The 18,925-nt window shown below is 41.4% G+C and overlaps 1 protein-coding gene across 1 annotated transcript in view; it reads left to right on the plus strand.

Moving 5' to 3' along the window:
* Positions 1–328: 328 nt before the first annotated feature.
* GC (GC vitamin D binding protein) overlaps positions 329–18,925 on the plus strand; it is a 148,397-nt gene continuing 129,800 nt past the window's right edge. Inside the window, exon 1 of the mRNA XM_030190630.1 lies at positions 329–452. Coding sequence (XP_030046490.1) covers positions 395–452 — 58 coding nt within the window. The 5' untranslated portion in view covers positions 329–394. The remainder of the gene's footprint in view (positions 453–18,925) is intronic.

Here is an 18,925-nt window from a genome sequence, read left to right on the forward strand (position 1 = left end):
AAGGGAGTATACATTAAAGGTAACATAGTCCCTAGAATCTAGACTTGCTGGAAATACTCCATACTTTCTAGAGGTTAGCCCCAAATTTAGTACATTAGAACGATCCAATTGAGTGAACACCACTGCTAAACAATAGCTGCAAAATCCTTGTTCAAAAATAGACTGATTTACGTAGCTGCCGTCTATTTATCTTTTACTAGACCTTGTTTATTTGACATGGGTCAAGGATATGTGCTCTTGTGCTGCTGAAAACTAGCTTAATGATTTATAAAACATTCTTCCGAAGGGTGGATATAAGCAGGTCATTAGCTTCAAACTACAGATTTAAAGCAGTTAGACGCAACAAAGCTGCCAGTGATTTAGAGAGCTTCAGGACAAGCAGAGGTTTCCAAAAATGAAAGGGGTGTTAATTCTATTCCTTCTGATAGCTATTGGTGATGCCGAACATCGAGGTAGGGTATAAATATGCTTAGCACGTTTTACAGTGTCTTTCATGTGAATCTGGCTTTCAGTATATCATCTATGATCAATTAAATCTGGTGGCATGCACTATTGAAAGTACTGGTAAGGTGAAATGATAACAAACTATGGGGGGTGGTCAGAAAAGCTATTTCTATATGTAGAGAATAGGAAAATTCATCTCAGAATCAAGCCCAGAGATAACACAAATCGAGCTGGTTGTTAGTGTTTTGGCTGATTTTATGTTCTGTTGACCCTGTTAGATTTGAATTAGAATTCAAATGTATTAGCATTTAGATGAAATGAATGCATAGATAGGATGACGAAGAGGTCTAGTTCTGGTTTTAACAAACTGTACACATGGATTCATTGTCCTGCTTGTCTTAGAAGTCTAGGAATAGCCTGGGATAAAACCAGGACTGAATTAACCTCTGCTGACAGTGTGCACAGCACACCAGTACTTTCAACAGTGCATGCCATCAGATTTACCAGTTACCAAACAGAACTCCATTGATTGTTTCAGGCATTGTTCAGTAACTGTGACACAGTTGCTCACCAATGTCAAAAATCATTGCGTACTTCATTCACAGTTCAGAAAGAAAAACATTCTGTGGTAGATATTCAACCGGTGGCAGTCAGCGGTATTTGTCTGCTACAGGTTTTATGCCCAGCTATTCAATGTCAGGCCATGTCCGAGCAGAAGCATTGTATATCCAGGCGAAGCCAGATAAAACGCAGCCTGTTAAGTGCAATATTCTGCACTTAACTGACTGAAGTGAGCCACGTTTAAATAGGGCTGTGTTTTATGTGGTCCTATTTATAGTTTATAGTATATTAAAACTTGCTATACTGCCCAAGCTGACTTGCAGAACTGGGTTGCTCACAATCTGAAAACATAAAATCAAGAAAGGAAGGAACTACAATATTTTGATAGGGAAGAGATAGATCCAGTGGTGTGCTCGAGCGGGCTCTCACGGGCTCTCTCATGAGAGAGATTTGCACGCATATATTTTCATATTCATTGTGGATATACTGAAAACCTGACTGGCTGGGGTGCCTCCAGGACCAGGTTTGGGAACCACTATCTTAGACTATTTCCAAAGCAGGAATGCATCTAGTTTGGAATACTCCCCTGCATCTATTAAAGACTTCCCTAATCAAATTATAACATGCTTCCATCCAGATGTTCCTCGACAATACTGAGGATCAACATGCCCTGGCACCAACTTGAGAAGTTTAGGAAGTTCATGAAGAGAGTAATTTTATTACAACTCACCTAGGTTGGCAGTCCAAGTAGGCACTAATCTGAGGCTATTTTAGAAAGCAAGTAGACAAGTATGGATTTTTTATAAAATAGCCTCACCAAACCTGCACAGTCTCAGCTAAAAAGCATCTGCTTTCATTTATGCCTGCTTAACAGCAGGTGTAAATGTACGAAGGTGAAGTCAAAGAGTAGGTGTGAATTTGCATGAAACACATCAGTTTATGTTGAATAGAGTACTGTGCTTCATTTTTACATGGGGCATTGCAACCGATTTAAATTAGTACCATATTTTTATCAATGCATTTTACCTGTATTTCTTCCAACATGAGTTTTCAGGTTTGTTGACCCCTGAGGCAACATAAAATGCCAAAACACGGCCGTATAGGGTCCCGGAATGTTGAATTTGTGACTATAGACTATATTAAAGGTCCTTTATACTATTGAAATCCTCGTTTTTTTTGCCTCACTAACTTGACAGCATCATACTTTATTAATCTGCCCATGTTACGCCTCTGAACATTACAGATGCAGACAATGTGAATGTATGCACCTTCTCGTCATCTTGCATACGTCCATGCAGTGTGCACACGGCCTGTGGAGTAATTTTATAAGAGGAACTTTCTTTGTAAAAGTACCTCCTTTCCCCCAGATTCTATATAGAGCGACTTGAGTTGCGTGCACAGTCAATCAGTGCTGATAATTTCCACTTAACAAACAATTATTGACACTAATTGGCATTAATTAGAATTTACACTAACAAATTTCTAACCGTATTCTGTAAAGTGATGCGCGTAAATTCTAAGATGCAGATTGGAAAAGAGGGCATAGCCATGGGAGTGGAATGGGCGGGTCATAAGCATTTCTAAATACTATACACACCGTTATAGAATACACCCGCTCTGTGCCTAACTTAGGCATAAGCATTTACGCCAAGTTTTACTTGGCGTAAATGCCCGTGACTAAATTTAGTCATGCAGATGGGCGCTAGGCGTATTCTAGAAACTGCTCCTAACTGTAGGGATAGTTTATAGAATATGCCTAGGCGTATTTTTGGCGCTGATTTTTAAGGCGCCATATATAGAATCAAGCCTTATAAATCAATCATTTCTTAATCCTCTGCTAATATATTTCAACATCTAGCCTCCTTTCTAGAATTTCACTATAGCAGTTCATGCTTGTTTCTTCCCTTGAACAGCTGAGTCTTATCCCACTTTATTGGCAGCTCCACCCCCACATGCTGTCTTGCCAGCAACCTACCTGATCCCGCCTCCCTGCAAGCTCCCATCCAATCAAGCAGCTTCCTCATCCTCCTACCAAATTCATGTAACTGGAGTTACACCTCCTAAGCCGATATTCAGAACTTCTAGAGGTATAAGCAGGCTTTGCTTATCTAAAATCTTCCTGACTCCAGGGAACATGGAGGAAAACATGCCAATCATGTGTAAGTTCTCTTATAAGATGCATTGCTCAAGGCTGAGATCTCCGGATTCTCCTCTTCATCAAGTCCCACATAAATCTGTACTGCTTTACTAATCACATGCCCACCGTTAGCAGCAGCCCTATCAATCAGGCAGTCAAATAAATAAATGCAAGTCTCTGCATTTCCTTGCAGCTTAACAGCCTGCTTACTAATTACTGTTTCTTTAGCAGCAAGAAATCCATAACCTTCTGCAAACTCCAGTGAGCCGTAAAGTTTATTTGGATATGATTGCTCAACTTTCCCTATATACCTGAAAGTGGGTGACATCTGAAAACAGTTCAGCATAAATACAATATGAAAATAAAAATAAAAGCCCCTGAAAAACCACCCACATGGCAGAAAAAAAGAATGTCCAGCAAGTACTGGCTTACGGTCATGCACCAAAAAGATTTGTTTAAAGAATCATTGATCCTTCTATGTCTTGAATGACTTCTGATCCCCAAATCTAAGCAACCACTGCCTGGTTTAGGAACTTTAACAAGTTTCCTTTATATATAATTGCACAGATCTGAATATGTTTTTCAGAACATCCCTGGATACCTTCATTTCCGCCATAGCAGGGCCAGTGCAAGGGTTTTGGGAGCCCGAGGTGAACCTTCAGCATTGTGGCCCCTCACATTTCGACAATTAGGTGGAAATTCAGTAAAGGTTGCCCAAAGTTAGGCACCGGGATGATGCATGCTAAGGGGGGATTCTATATATGTTGTCTAAATAATCCATGCGGTAAACATTTCTGCCTAGGCATATTCTATAAGTAAAACTTAGATTTATGCGTGGTATATAGACTATGCCAAGGTGGACCTCACTGCGACTGAAACTACGAGCATCCATTTACACCAACAAAAACTTGCCATAAATCCCTGCGCATAGACTTATGCGCACTGTGTCATATTCTATAACAATGCATGTAAATTTGGGAATGCCCACAAAACGCCCATTTCCCCGCCCATAACCATGCCCCTTTTTGCCTGTGCACTTTAAAATTTAGGCGTACTGCATTACAGAATACCATTAGGGATTTGTGCACATAAATTCTAATTAATGCCAGTCAGTGCTGATTATTGCATGTTAAATGCTGTTAACGTTGAATAACTTATTGAGTCAATTAATTTACACGCGTTGTTATAAAATTCGCCTGGATTTCCACACAGAAATCTAGTCACGCTGTATAGAATCCATGGATAAGCAGACATTCTTTATAGAATACTAACTTAAGTTCACATTCTCACGCAATCATTTATGCCAGCCAAACTCCCAGCAGTTAGGCATGTTAAAGATAGCATTCTATAACCCCTACTTTCCAGACACACCCCTAATTCGCCCATGCCCCTTACATGACCATTCCCACTTTGGAGTTGAGTGCAATGGAAATTAGGCATAGAATAGGGTGTAAGGTGTTTCCCTGCGTAATTACTAACTGGTTCCAATTAATACTTGTTTAAAAAGTCAATTGATTGATCCTTAGCAGCAATTAAGAGCCAATTAAGCTGTTAAGTTTCATGCCAAAATGGAAACGGTGCACAGAATTCTGCACCTAACTTTAGGTGCCATTTACAGATTCTGGGGGTTAGAGACCCTCCTCAACAAGAGGAGGTACTGATAGTTCTGAGTTGTGTGTCTGTCAGGATCTATTGTTTTGCTCTTATTGCAGCTGCTTTTTGCAGCTCTCCAGCAACTGTTGTCCAAGGCCACTGCCTACTGTGCCTAATGGCCCTGCACTGCTGTCTGCACAGCTATATAATCCATGGCTTAATTAGAATGCAAAAGGGCTGACATTCTCCCATCTTTGCAACCCCTGAGTTTCTCTTCTTAAAAGGTAACTGTTTTGAAGTATTTGGACAAAAGCTTTGTACAAAGGACTAGCCTAGTGGTTAGTGCAGTGGACTTTGATCCTGGGGAACTGAGTTCAATTCCCACTGCAGCTCCTTGTGACTCTGAGCAAGTCAATTAACCCTCCATTACCCCTGGTACAAAAATAAGTACCTGAATATATGTAAACTGCTTTGAATATAGTTGCAAAAACCTCAGAAAGGTGGTATATCAAGTCCCATTTCCATTTTCTCATGTAAACCCTATTTTCAACGTGCATTACAGAAAACACAGTGACAAGAAGACGCATACTTTTATGCAACCCATGTGTACAAGAATTTGAGAGCTGCAACAGAGAAATCACGATGTACCCATTTGGTTTATACAATTCGCACCTGTGCATATACTTGACCTGCACACATTCACATCTGCTCCCAAGCAGGTATAAATATACCCGGGTGCTTTTACCAGCAGCTGTTGCAAGTTTTGTGAAACTATTTTATGTCTCTTTATAAAATAGCCTAAAAATAAGTTCTTACATGGACTTCCCACCACTGTTCCCTCTAAGCTGAGCGAGAGTCCTCCAACTGGACTGCTGCCACTAGGGGATGATGCTTCAATATTGTGTTTTCAATCCCTATGTGCAGGCAGGTTCCCTGGAGCCACGATGAGCTTGCCTGTCTTTCACTATTGAAAATGTGATAATGAAACAGCACCACCCACTGGCAGGACTGTAGATGGAGGGCTCTTGCTCAGCTTAGTGCTTCTCATCTAGGCAACGTGTTATAAAATGACCCTCTTTGGCATGTGTTACACCTGTAAATGTTTAGAATACTAGCATAGAGGTGTGTATGTCTGCATTATACTTCTGTATATGCCAAATTTGCACCCAAGCACTATTCCATACAGTGCAGCCTATCTAGTATAGCAAACATTTGCAAAGGGGCTTACACCAAAGAGCTTCCTCAATGTTACTCCATAGTGGGCAGTTGGTCCCACTGAAAAGCATATCTCCAGTCTCGTAGTACAGGGCATTTTATAGCTCCCTCCAAAACCAAGACGGGAACACCCACTGGGTCACACAAGCCCATCCCCCACTGCATTGCTCCAAACACAGCTCGCAGTTAGTGGCAGGCTCCAGATTTTTTTCTCTTTTCTGATAAGTGCAGAGGGACAAATTGAGGCCTTGCTAGTTATTAATAATTACTAGTACAGAATTTCCATGCTAGCTGCAGCATATCTGAAGGACAGGAGATATGTTTTTGCATAATGTCTCTTCTAGCAGACTGTTCGCCCCAAATTTTCCATTAAACTGTTCCCCAGAAGTGGCTCTATTAAATTCTTTAATCGCTTCCAAGCTCTTTCTTAAAAATAGCTTACTGCTCTTGCTGACTCTCCCAGGGAGAGGCTTCCCACTGCCTGAGGCTGGCCTGCAGTTCCGCCATGAGCTACACTGCACCTTTAATCTCATCCTCCATCTTGTCAAAACCATAGAATACAGAAACATTGCAATTCTTAATGCAGACTGACTTTTAGCAACAAAACCCTCACCTCTAACCTTACTGTATTCTGTAGAAATTGAACCCAAAGTCACGACAAAGTAATTTACATCAATAAATCCTGATGTCTCTGGTCACTCTAACAGGCGCTCTGAAAAGAGTCTAAAGTCCTATGACAGTCTTTTCCAATTGACAATAACTTTAAAAACAAACAAAAATGGCATGTCTAAATATAATTTAGGGGCCCTTTCAGTAAGCTGTGATAAGAAATGGCCTTAGCATGACCTTAGGCAGAACTTCCCCACATGCTATGGCCATTTTTACTGCAGCAGTCAAAAAGGCCTTTTTTTATTTATTCAGAAAGGCCCATTGAGATGCCTGTGAGCCACGATCCCACAGCGCTGTGGAAGCTCTGTTTTAACTGACACGGTGGTTTCTATATTGGGTAACCTACTTATAGCAGTGGTATATTCATATCAGACCCCTACCGCAAGCAGGAATGCTGAAACACGGCCCATGTCGGGTCTTTGAATAAAGATTTGCTATCCTAGCTCCAGAGGCCCCTGGTGGTTTTTTGTTCTTCTGTCTTTCCTCAGTTTGTAGCAGTCAGGAGATTGTGGAACCTGTTACCACTGATCTTGCAGAGTGAATCTAACTGACGTTTTGTAAGAAGTTAAGGTTTGTTTTTCTTATAGAAGCCTTTGATGAACAGTCTCATGCAAACTGAAGTGGATTTGGTGTTTCATTTTATTATTTTATTCATGCCTGTTTTTGTGCTTTGTGTTTTAATTATATACAGTGCATTTTCTCTAGCGAAAAAGGTACCGATATTCAAATGCCAGGCCAACCTTCAGGAGTGGGGTGATCACTGAGGGATTCACCCCGCAATGGCCATGCCTCCTGTAACCAGTCACAGAATCTATGACTAGGCAGAATTGATGTGTAGAACCTGAGCTCTTTCATTAAAACTTGAGGACCATGGGTCAATTTCAGCAGACAATGGAAAAGGTGCCGGTACTCAGCACCCCCAAGTACCCCCTCAAAAAAAGCCCTGATTATATCTGTGTGCTGTTAATCTCTGAGAGAAGATTTTCCTTGAAGGGTGGTATATTAATTTTTTCATAAATAAATGAAGCATCTTAGCACAGAAAACTCAACTGTACACTAAGGTGGCAATTTTTAAACTCCATTTAGGTACCCCGGGGGGTACCTGGTAGGAGCCAAAGCTATAAAGCTACCTAAGTGTGAAACTGAAAATACAAGCATATTATGTAGGTTGTGCACGTAAGTGCCAGTCCCACCCATACTCTACCCCAGTACCCTTGCATTTACAAGCTATGCCACTTACATGCGCCATCACAACATAGTGCTTAGTCACTCTCCTGCCATTCAGGCTTACTGGCTAAAGTGCTACCAGCAGATTTTCAAAGCAATTTAAGAGGGCAAGAGCCTCACAAGCTCTCCTGAACTAGGCAGCTTAGTTATGCGGGTGCTACCACTGAATATCGGGCCGGCACCTGCTTAGCTAATTTTTGTATTTCTAAAACCCTCCTGATCTCCGTCCTGGCCTGTCTAATACCACCCTCCCTCCTGCCCCCTGGCCATGATGCTCTATGTCCCTCACCTCCCCTGGTCGTGATGTCTTCGTAGCCCCCTCAGGCCTACCTCTCTCCCAGGTGGTCCAGCAGAGGTCTTTAAGGGTTGAAGCACAGCCCCCTCACTGCTTCCCCCTCACAGCTGCTTGTCAAAATGGCTGCCACAACCTTTCATGACAACTCATGGTACTTTGTAGTACTGTGAGCTGCTGTGAGAGGTTGCAGCAGCTATTTTGAAATGGAGCCACAAGAGGGCATGAGCAGGGGGCTGTGCTCCTGTCTCCAAAGATTGCTGCTGGACCACCAGGGAGACAGGTAGGCCCTGGGGGGGCCTACCTAGACATCAAGGGGTGGGGAGGGTTGGTTTAGGGGGTAGGGGAGGGACTTTGGGCATTGCAGTCAGAAAGTAGGAGGTAGGGGGTATTAGAGAGGCCGAGAGGGGGATCGGGAAGGTTTTAGGAAAAAAATTAGTTATGCGGGTGCTGGCCTGATATTCAATGCTGGCATCTGCATAACTTTCTTATGCGGCCCCAGCTAAATATCGACCAGGCCCGCATAAGCTCTGGTGCCCAGCTTGTCCACATTTAGCCCCAAATATTCAGTGCCGGTGCCCGGACATGGCCCACCACTGAATACTGGGGGTTAATTTAGCCGGTAATGGTTAGCATTTTTCAGGGTGGGGGGGCTAGTAATCTATACACTTACATGCTCAAGTGGCACATAAATGTGGATGACCAGTTGCTCCTCGCATATATGATGGTTTTTCTATATCTGTCTGTATATAAGGTATATTACTCATAATGGGAAGCTTGATGGTGTGGTATTTTGAGTTGTTGATCCAGTTTTTGCTTTTTTTAATCACTTTTTTATATCTTTATAAAATAAACAATACACATGCTCCTTATGTGCCTTCACAGACTAGATGTCCTATTAAAAAAATTATCCTTCAACAGTATAATGCTCAAAAGCATTTTTGCAGGTATATCAGTACTATATGTAGTAGAGGTGTGCAAAGGGCATAATCTGGTCCCCATCCCCTCATCATCCCCAGTGAATTCTATGCCATCCCCACCCCATCCCCATCATATTGGTAATATTCCCACAGTTTTCTTTCCCATCCCTGTACCCACCCCTCATTTAAGATCTTGTAAATTCATACAAAACATAAATATGTCCTATAACTTGTTAAAATTTAACACAAAACAATAGGCATAACTTTGTTAAATATGCAAGAAAAGCATTATTTATTAACATGGACTTTGAGAAAACAATGATTTCAAACTATAATAAACCATCTGCAGAGCCAGAACTCAGTTCCGTTGTACATTCCTCGATTGTTCATCCTGAAAAGAACATTCTGATGATGTGCTGATGGCAGAGTTCCAAGCAGGGAATAGGCAACAGGTGTCAGTTTTGGCCACATTTGGGACCTCTGTTGCCAACAGGTAGGAACAGTTGAGCAGAATTCCTTCAGTAATCAATGAAGTAGATACATATATATATCAACAATGAAGTGGATATGTATGTATCCACTTCATCGATCACTGAAGTGGTTTCCTGCCTCTTGAATAAGTATCAAAAATAATCTGCCTCTGATTCTTCTCATTTTGGACATTTTGTTGGCGGTTCAGCAATTGGCTACACCTTGACTACAGTTTGATCTGCCGTCAGTGTTCACAGCCTGTTTATCGCACTGTTCTGCCCTTCAGCTGTCATCAGATCTAAACGACCATTTAGCCTTGGATCCAGCAATGTTGCTGCCAAGCATGTCTCTGTAACTGTAAAATAGCAATCCAGGTGATCTTCAAGACCGTTCTTTAAGGATATTTTCACATGGCCGTCTGAGCTCGCAATTGTCAGATGCCATTTCAACTGATATTTTGTTGGGACCAACAGAAGCAGTGAAGGTTTAGCATCTGTTGACAGCTTTTTTTGTAGCCATGTTAAATGGTTCTAAAATCATAACAACTTCTGCCAGCAAGGAGTGATCAATCGTATGCAATTTGGTCAGGTTATACCTTTCCCCGCACTACCTCCATTGTATTCAATAGATGCCATACATATTCCTTGGGGAAATCCTGAAAATCTGACTGGGTGTGGGCCAAGGGGACTTGCAAAACTGAGTGCTGGGGAGAGGGGAGAAGGCTAGGAGCTCAAAAAGGGAGGGAGGAGGACCAATGAGGTTTGTAGTCCCTTGATACCTCTGGGGGGAGAGGGTATCTGCTCTACTGCTCTGAGAATAAGAATGAATTGCTGACAGTCCTTTAAGGAGATGAGGAGGGGAGGAGGTAAGATGACACATCAGCAGACATGTGGTGATCTCAAAAGAAGTTAACTATATTTCTTGAGTTGTAGCTGAGTTGGGTTTTTTTTCAATCTTATCGCAAAGTTCATGGTTTAATGGAGTCTGAAGTAAGCCAATTAAATACTAATGAGCTGCTTTGCATGCAGCACAGCTTATTAACATTTTTTTGCAGAAATTTTGTGTGTTAATAATAACACCACTGTGTGTTACCATTAATGGACGCTAATGGCTTTTAAACTTGCTAAAGCAATTTACTCAATAGGCATCTAAATCCATTATGAGTCCATCAGGATTTGGTTGCCAAGCTTCTCTAACCAAATTTCACAAGTACGTCACTGCTAAGTAATTCTATTTTTGCAGTTTCACTAATTCAGATGGGACACAATTTAATACCAGTTATTTGACAATATGATCATTTTTGTACTACTCCTCAATCTAAATAAGTCATTCAGGTTTGTTAATTCAGAGCTTCTGGCTGTATGGCACATGCTCCAATTTTCTATTTGATAAATTAAATATTTTGCTTGAACTGAATTTTTAGGGATTTCACCTATTCTGTACTCACAATGCTACTAGCAGAATAACATTTTTAAGGAGGCCTAAAAATTAGCGTGCGCTAATCGTGTAGATACCCAGAGGAATATTATGGGCATCTATACGGTTAGCATGCGCTAAAAATTAGTGCACGCTAAAAACGATAGTGCACCTTTGTAAACAGGGCCCTTTTTTGTGCTATCTTCAAAATGCCTCTATTCTAAAAACAATTTATTGGATTAATATTCAGAGCCAGCAGCAAGCTTTAAAAAAAAGTGGTTTTGTGTGTGTGTGGAGGGGGGTGAATTATTGAACTGTGTTAAAGCAACAACCTACGTTATTTGCCCCTTAACACTACTTCAAGGTCACTAGCACAGGTTGTTTTATCCTAACGCATTGATATTTAAGTTACTGCAGGTTATACACTAATGAGATGCATATGCATATAAAGCAGCTCATTACTATGTAATTTACATAATGTGACTTGTGGTGAATACCGGGTGCATACAGCAAATCATGTTATGGCCCTAAAATGATGGTAAAATATCCCCCATTTTTAGTTGGGACTATTGAATCACCCAGGAGCATTGGGCTGTCAAGTTGTGGCCCGAAGCTTCTAGGCTGTAGTTAACAGGGGCACCAGCTATAGCAAAAGTCCCCTGATTAGTCTCCTGATCAAGATCCCCCCCCAAGGTGTGCCCCTCCAAACTGAAGGGTTGCCCCTCACCCAAGTTCAGAAGGCCCTCTCACCCCACCTTCCATAGCTTCAAAAATCCATGGTGGTGCAGGGGACAGGTAGGAGAAACCCTACCTGCTAGCACTGGGATGCAAAATGGCGCTGGCGACTCCTAGTGGTAGTGCTAGAAGTCATCATTCCATATAAGGGCTAGAGGTTCTGGAATCTCTTTTTATAGGTGGAGTCACAATGGGCAGGAGTGACTGGGTATTGTTCCTGCCCTTTCTGTATTAGACTGTAACAAGAATTAATTTATAACTTGGGGATATTGCTCTAGAGCACTGGCTAATATCTATAAGTTTTAAGATATATTGAATAATTCTCCACCAGTTACCCATTAAGGCAACAAGATTCACGATAGTAATGAATTAAATATTATCTCTGTTAAAATGCAGTATCCTGCGCTGCAAGATTTAAAAGCATGTACCCAGGACACAAAAGACCATATATTTAGCTTCAAATGGGTTTATTTAAAATACAAATCATGTAAATAATATTGCAAGCGAGAGGTAGTTCTTTTTAAGAGATCTACAGAGAATCTGTGTTTAAAGTAAGGTAGCAGGTTTAAATATGAATTATTAACTTACAAGAGTCCTTTGTTATAGAAGCTGAGTGATGAACAGCATGGTTACAGGAGGAGGGAGAGTCTCTGACCAGGGCAGCAGCAGGATAGAAGAGATCTGTGTCTGTGTGGAACAGCTTCTGTCTTTTATACATTGCAAGTTGCAGGAGGTTATGATCACATGAACCTCAACACTTGCTTCCTGGTTTGCACTGGATAATTTGCAAAGCATTATGGTTAATGTAGTCTGTTCACATGATCACATTATAAGTCTTTTCTTTCTGCACATGTCCTGGCGTCTTCTTGTCTGATAGCTGATGGGAGGGGGCAGATATACATATCTGAGGTAACCAGCAAATGGTTTAACAAGCAAATGCCTTGTTTATGGTTTTCCTCTGAGTCCTTTGTTTTCAGTAGCTGGATTTATACTTCTCCAGACTTTCTGTCTCCTGGTATAATTGATCTTCGGAGGTGTCTTGGTGATCCACCCAGTCAGCTTTTGTTACCAGTCCTTGTTAGGTCTTTTAGGCAGAGGAAGCTATATCTCTGTGAAGCCAGTACCTTTTGTCTCTGTTAAGTGTTTGTAATTGACTAGCCCTGCTATCAGAAGTTCCCAGGAAAAGGGGGGGGAAGAGGGACTTGACATGAAAGCCAGTTTCATTGCTGCAGTTTTAATACGTTTTTAAAGCTGTATTGGTATATCTGATTCAGCATAATCAATAATTATGCTACACATTTAATTCTGACAATTAAACTCATATCATGTTACATATTTCCCTCTCTTGATTCTAAGAGACAATATTAAACAATATTGGAATGGAGAATCACTATAAAAGCTACAATTTTAACACTAACCTAATACAGAAGCAGGTCCTACCATGCCAGAACCACCGAAGGACATTGATATGACAAATTGGGCAAGTACAGTGAACATTTTAGGGACGTAATTTCGTGGTTCTGGAAGATGGGCGTCCTTTTTACTATACTTTGGGCGTCCCTGATTTGGGCGTTTCGTACTGTGATAATGGAATGTCTAAGGACGTCCATACTATTTTTTGATTATACCTACCTGATTTTGGCCGACTTCGCGAGGACGCCCTAATTCATACTTGGACGACCTTTCGAAAATGCCCTTCCATGTTTCCTATTTAGTTCCCTGAATTTAAGGAGTGGGATAGTAAAGTTATTTAAAGAGCGGAGTTCTGCTTCTGGTTAGGAGAAATGTTGGCATCGTGAATGCTTAGGGTGCCACATTAGAAATCTGGTGTTGCAATTGAAAACGTGAGTTCAACAGTTTTTGAGTGTTTGTATATTGATTGATTTTTGGCACTAGCACAGGTTTTGATGTCTTATAATTCTGGTCAGTATGGGATGTCCAGCACTTAGTCCCCTGATGAAACTTGTAAGAATGTGAAACAGAAAGCCCTGTTGGGAGCAATATTTAAAGCTAAGTACTTGTCACATTCTCTACAATTCATGGAATTCAGATTGACATAAAAAGAGACTAAGTTGATGATCACAATGTAAAGTATTGCATGAAGAGCTGAGTATGAAATACAATACATAATATTAAATAAAAGGATGTTTTTTGAGACTGATAGTCACGACTATGGTCGTGACTCCACTTTTCAGTCTCAACTTCTCTTCCGATGGTCAGCATTAGAGGTAGCTCCAGTCTGTTGTTTTCTTTGCATTGTTGCCTCAGCTGCCACTTCCTGTGTGTTCCAAGCCTCACTCTGGTGTTCAGTGTGTTTCACAGGTCTTTCCTGTAGTGCTTCCACTTCCTGTGTGTTCCAAGCCTCACTCTGGTGTTCACAGTGTGTTTCAAGTCCCTTTCCTGTAGTTGTGAGATCGTCAATGAAGGCCCTCACAAGGAAGGTGAGGACATTCATTCAGGGCCTTGGCAAAGCCAAAGGTCTCCAGGTTTGTCGCTGTGTGGTGTAGCACCTCTGCCCTGTTTCCTAGTCGGTGTGCTTGTGAAGTGCTACACAAGCACACCATCTTGTTTTCTAGTTAATGTGCAAGGGTTAGCACTTCTGCCTTAGTTCTTCAGTTTGTCTGTGTGCTAGTGTTAGGATTTCTATCTTGGGTAATGCCTGTTTGTTCTGTTGTTTGTTTGTTTGGCCATGTGGCCCAGCCTACAGTTCTGCCTAGTCTGCCTCACCTAGAGCTCTGCATAGCCTGCTTCACCTAGAGCTCTGCCTAGTCTCTTCTGCCTTCTGCTGTTGAGTTTGGGTTCCAGTTTGGCCTTGCTGTCCATATGAGAGGCTGTGTCAGCCTTGTGGCCCATTTGACTGTTCTCTCTTCTGGCTTTACTTGGTTCTCTCCCTGTGTTCCCTGTCTAGTCCAGTCCTGGTTTGTGTCTTAGTAAAGCCTGTGTGCTCTGTGCACCTCTGGTCTGTTTCTGCCTGTGTGCTTATTGCACTTCTAGTCTGCTCCAGTCCTGCTTGCTCAGTCCAGTCCTAGTTGGAGGGTCTGCCTGCTGCTGCCATCCGTCAACAGCAGCCCAAGAGCTCACGTTGTCCCTGAGTCTGTGACAGTTTGCTAAGAGCCTGAGACCGTGACACCGATGAGAAAAACAGAGTTCAATAAATGCAGGCACAAAAATATATTTACTTGCTGCCATGGTTTGGACATTTGAGGTCTTTTTTTCCTCCTTATTATTATTTTTATTTTTATTAAAATAATGGTGTGATCTCTTGTATATGGGAGCTAGTAGAATGTACATTTTTTCAGCTTCAAGTTGTAAAATTAAGTACCTGTATTGATTTGCAATCGTAACTACTACTACTTTGTACTACTATTTAGCATTTCTATAGCACTACAAAGCCTTTATTAATCTTACAATTCTTTCCTGCTTCATTTCTCTCCAGCTCAGTCAGAATTAGGCTAAGAAATAGTGCTGTTAGCTTTCAATTGCACTACCAGGTGTTTCCCTTATTTTATATCTCACCCTTCCCCTCCCCTTCCCAATGTCTGCTTTACCCCCACACCCCCTGCAAACATACACCGTTGGGTCAGTACAATGACAATCCTAGGTCCCTTTGGAACCTTACAAAGATAGGCTCTGAATCCAGCCATGTAGATGTGGCCTTTGTGTGGGAATGATAACTCCCTATACCTTCTCAGCATCTCCAGCCCCAGCCAACATGGGAAAGTGAAGTGCCAAACTTGGATTTATTTATTTATTATTTTATTTATTTATTTATTTGTTACATTTGTATCCCACATTTTCCCACCTATTTGTAGGCTCAATGTGGCTTACATAGTACCGGAGAGGCGTTTGCTGACTCCAGTGTGAACAAATACAAAGTGATGTTGTGGTAGGTAAAGTTCGTGTGGCACAGCCACATTAGGGAATTGTACAGCGGAAGAGTTGTGTTATGTTCATTACGTACTTTAGTTTTGTTGTGTTGCAGAGATCAGGCATTTAAATTGGATCAGTAGGGTATGCCTTTTTAAACAGGTTCGTTTTTAGTATTTTCCGGAAGTTTAGGTGGTCAAATGTCGTTTTCAAGGCTTTCGGTAATGCGTTCCACAGTTGTGTGCTTATGTAGGAAAAACTGGATGCGTAGGTTGATTTGTATTTGACCTCGGGACCCTCTACGTAGTAGTAGGCAGATCTTATCATCTAAGCTACTAGAACTGGCGTGTAGTATCTTGGCTTTTATGTTGTGGGATTGTGATGGCCATCCAATAGTTTTATACAATGCGACACTATCCATTTTAGATTGAAACCTATGGCCAAACCATCCATACTGACAGCCAGAAGAATTACTGCCAGCAGTCCAAAGCATTTTTCCCAGCAGAACCTTACTTGTAAAATTCTAAAAATCTTACCATATCATTATTTGAGTGACCACACTGGAACAGTAGTTCTGCTGTGCTATTTTATTACAACATTGCAGGCTGTTGGATTTTTGTCTTTTCTTTCCTTTTTGTTAGGACAAAAATATGACAAAGGGTTTTGTGAAATTGACCAATATAAATTCCCATGCCTGTCGTTTGCCAAATGATGCTTCCAGAGTAAGAATGAAACACCAATTTATTGTAGAACTTTAGAAATATAAAGTAATACAACTAAAGGGAACATTAGTAAAATCCGCAAAGAGCAAACCTGCTGCCTAGAAGTCAGCAGCACAGGGAAAAAATAACTTTTTTTTTGTTTGTTTTAAATAAAGTGGACCCCCATGTTCACCATTCAACCCCCTCCTCTCTTCCCCTCCCCCCAAAAATAATATAGCATTGTCAGGTTAAATTGAAAAAGGCAGTTACTGATGTTCAAATATTTGCAATTGAAAACTGAATATTTTCTTAATAACTATGTGAGGTCCCTGTTGCAGGTTTGACTCATTGGAGTTTTCTTGGTTACATTACTGTTTTTCAAAATATCCATTACATAGGGTTATGTTATTGCATTTTTGTTTTGAAAAAAAAAGACGATATTCTCAGAACTCTAGGGAAAGCTACACTATCATTTAATGAGCTCTTTTTCAACTGATCTATTTTTCTTATTTTTGAAGCAATTTCCACAGGAGAGCAGCACACGTGCAGCACATGTCTAAAGTGATAATGTGTATTTTCTGTACCCAGCACTAAGCCAAAGAGGCACTTCTTGCAAATGCTACCTTGTCAATGCCAAACCATGATTGCAAGGTTAATCTGTCCTGAAAACAAAATCTATGCTCATACAAAATTCAGTTTGTTAGTTATTAGGTACCTTAGTCTATTGTTTTGCAACAACACAGGGCTATAATAAATTGATGTCTCGTTTCCTCAGATAATGTACATCTTTTGCAGCGCCATCAATTGTGTATATTCACGCAAAGCGTTCAAGACTGTCCTACAGCAACAATAAAGGAAACATTTCTTCCAATAAAAGCACTCTTTCAGCAAGCAGCATGTGAGGAAGTGGATGATATGTGGCTGGGTTCCCATAGGTTCACTCCCTCATGAGACTGAGCCACCTTAGGGTAGGTGGAGTTACACCTGCTGAGTCAGAGGGATGGGGCTCAGGTAGGGAGGTGGTTAAATGCCCTGAGGTAGAACAGTTCAGAAAGGCCAGAGAAAAAAAGGTTTCCAGGAAGAGGCCTTGAGTCAAGATGTCTCCAAGGGAGTGGCAACTGAGGCTACAGAACCTGAGGGGAATGCCAGGGAAGAGAAGTAGCCAGACCTAAGTGTTTGCCTGGGGTAGAGAACTATGTTTAATTCTCAGCCTCCAGAAGTTAACGATACATAGAAAGCTGGCAAGGTAGGAGAGAACCTTGCAATGTATTCCTAAAGTGTGCCCCCCCCCCCCCCCCCCCCCCCCAGCCATTTAAAAACATTTAACTGGCCAGGAACAGCTCCTGGCCGGTTAAATGGCACTTAACTGCCTATCCAGCAATATTCAGTGAGAGACAGTCGGTTATCTCTTGCTGAATATTGCCAGTTAACAGTGGATAACCGGTTATATCGCTCGATATTACCTGCTATCCGCTAATATTCAGCGCATTGCTGGCTACGTCTGGCAGCCAAATTAGGCTGCCGAAATAGCAGGAATATCTTTAGCCAGTTTAAACTTAACCGGCCAGTGCTGAATATCTGCTTGGCCAGTTAAATTTAAACTGGTCAAAAAACACCCAGATATTCAATGCCGGTCACAGGAAATGACCCGGCATTGACTATCCATCCTGACCACTGACCGTGGGGGTTAGCTGGGCTCCTTTCCACGATCTGAATATCGTGACCTATAAATTTGGTGTGTGCCCAGAAGGGACTTGAGATGGCATTTGTTGTCACAGAGTTTGGGCCTGCTTGGGAGCCAGCCCTATGAAGAGTATTGACTGGAACTATATTGAGTGAGAGAAAGAGAGAGAGAGAGAGAGAGAGAGACCTACTTAAAAGAACTAAGCCTGTGAAATAACAGAGCTGACTACAGCCTTTTTGGTGTACATATAGTACTTTTCACTTTACCTGCAGCCTGTGTATTTTGTACATGTGCTACATTTCCATGAGGACTTGCAGCCAGCCACGAGCCATGCTGCCACATAGCACTATGGGGCCAACATAGTAAAGGCGTATGTTTACTAAAGTGTGCTAAGGAGTTTAGCATGCTAACTATTTGTGCAGGATCCCAGTTAACGGCTCCCATGCACTACAAACAGGCAGTGCACTAAAAGTCTCACACTATAAGGGCAATTATATAATCTAGGTGCCTGTTAGGCTCATTTTCAAAGCACTTAGACTTACAAAGTTCCATAGGTTACTATGGAACTTTGTAAGTCTAAGTGCTTTGAAAATACACCTCTGTATGTACATCCTCCTTGCGTGCATCAATGTCTAAAATATTAAAAATTACTCATATAAGTGTATGCTCATGTTCCATTTATGTGCTATATGTTAGGTACGTGAAAGGCCTTACCTAAGTTATATAGCACATAAATGGAATATGAGCATCATATGGGTAGGGCATGGGCAGGATATGGGTGGAGCTCCCAAAACAAAGACAAATCGTCTCAAAGCAGAAAATTCTTACTGCTAAGAGACTCCATTGTAAGAGGCATTAAGTGGCATTAATTAGGAGCACAGTTCATCCTCTGCTTCCAGAAGTACTAACCAAATACTCAATTTGGTCCGATAAGAGAGTAAGGGTTCTAAAACTGATATTGTCATTCGCCTGGGGACAAATGACCTGGCCAAC

This window comes from Microcaecilia unicolor, chromosome 2 (assembly GCF_901765095.1).
Source record: "Microcaecilia unicolor chromosome 2, aMicUni1.1, whole genome shotgun sequence".
NCBI classification, from domain to species: Eukaryota; Metazoa; Chordata; class Amphibia; order Gymnophiona; family Siphonopidae; genus Microcaecilia; species Microcaecilia unicolor.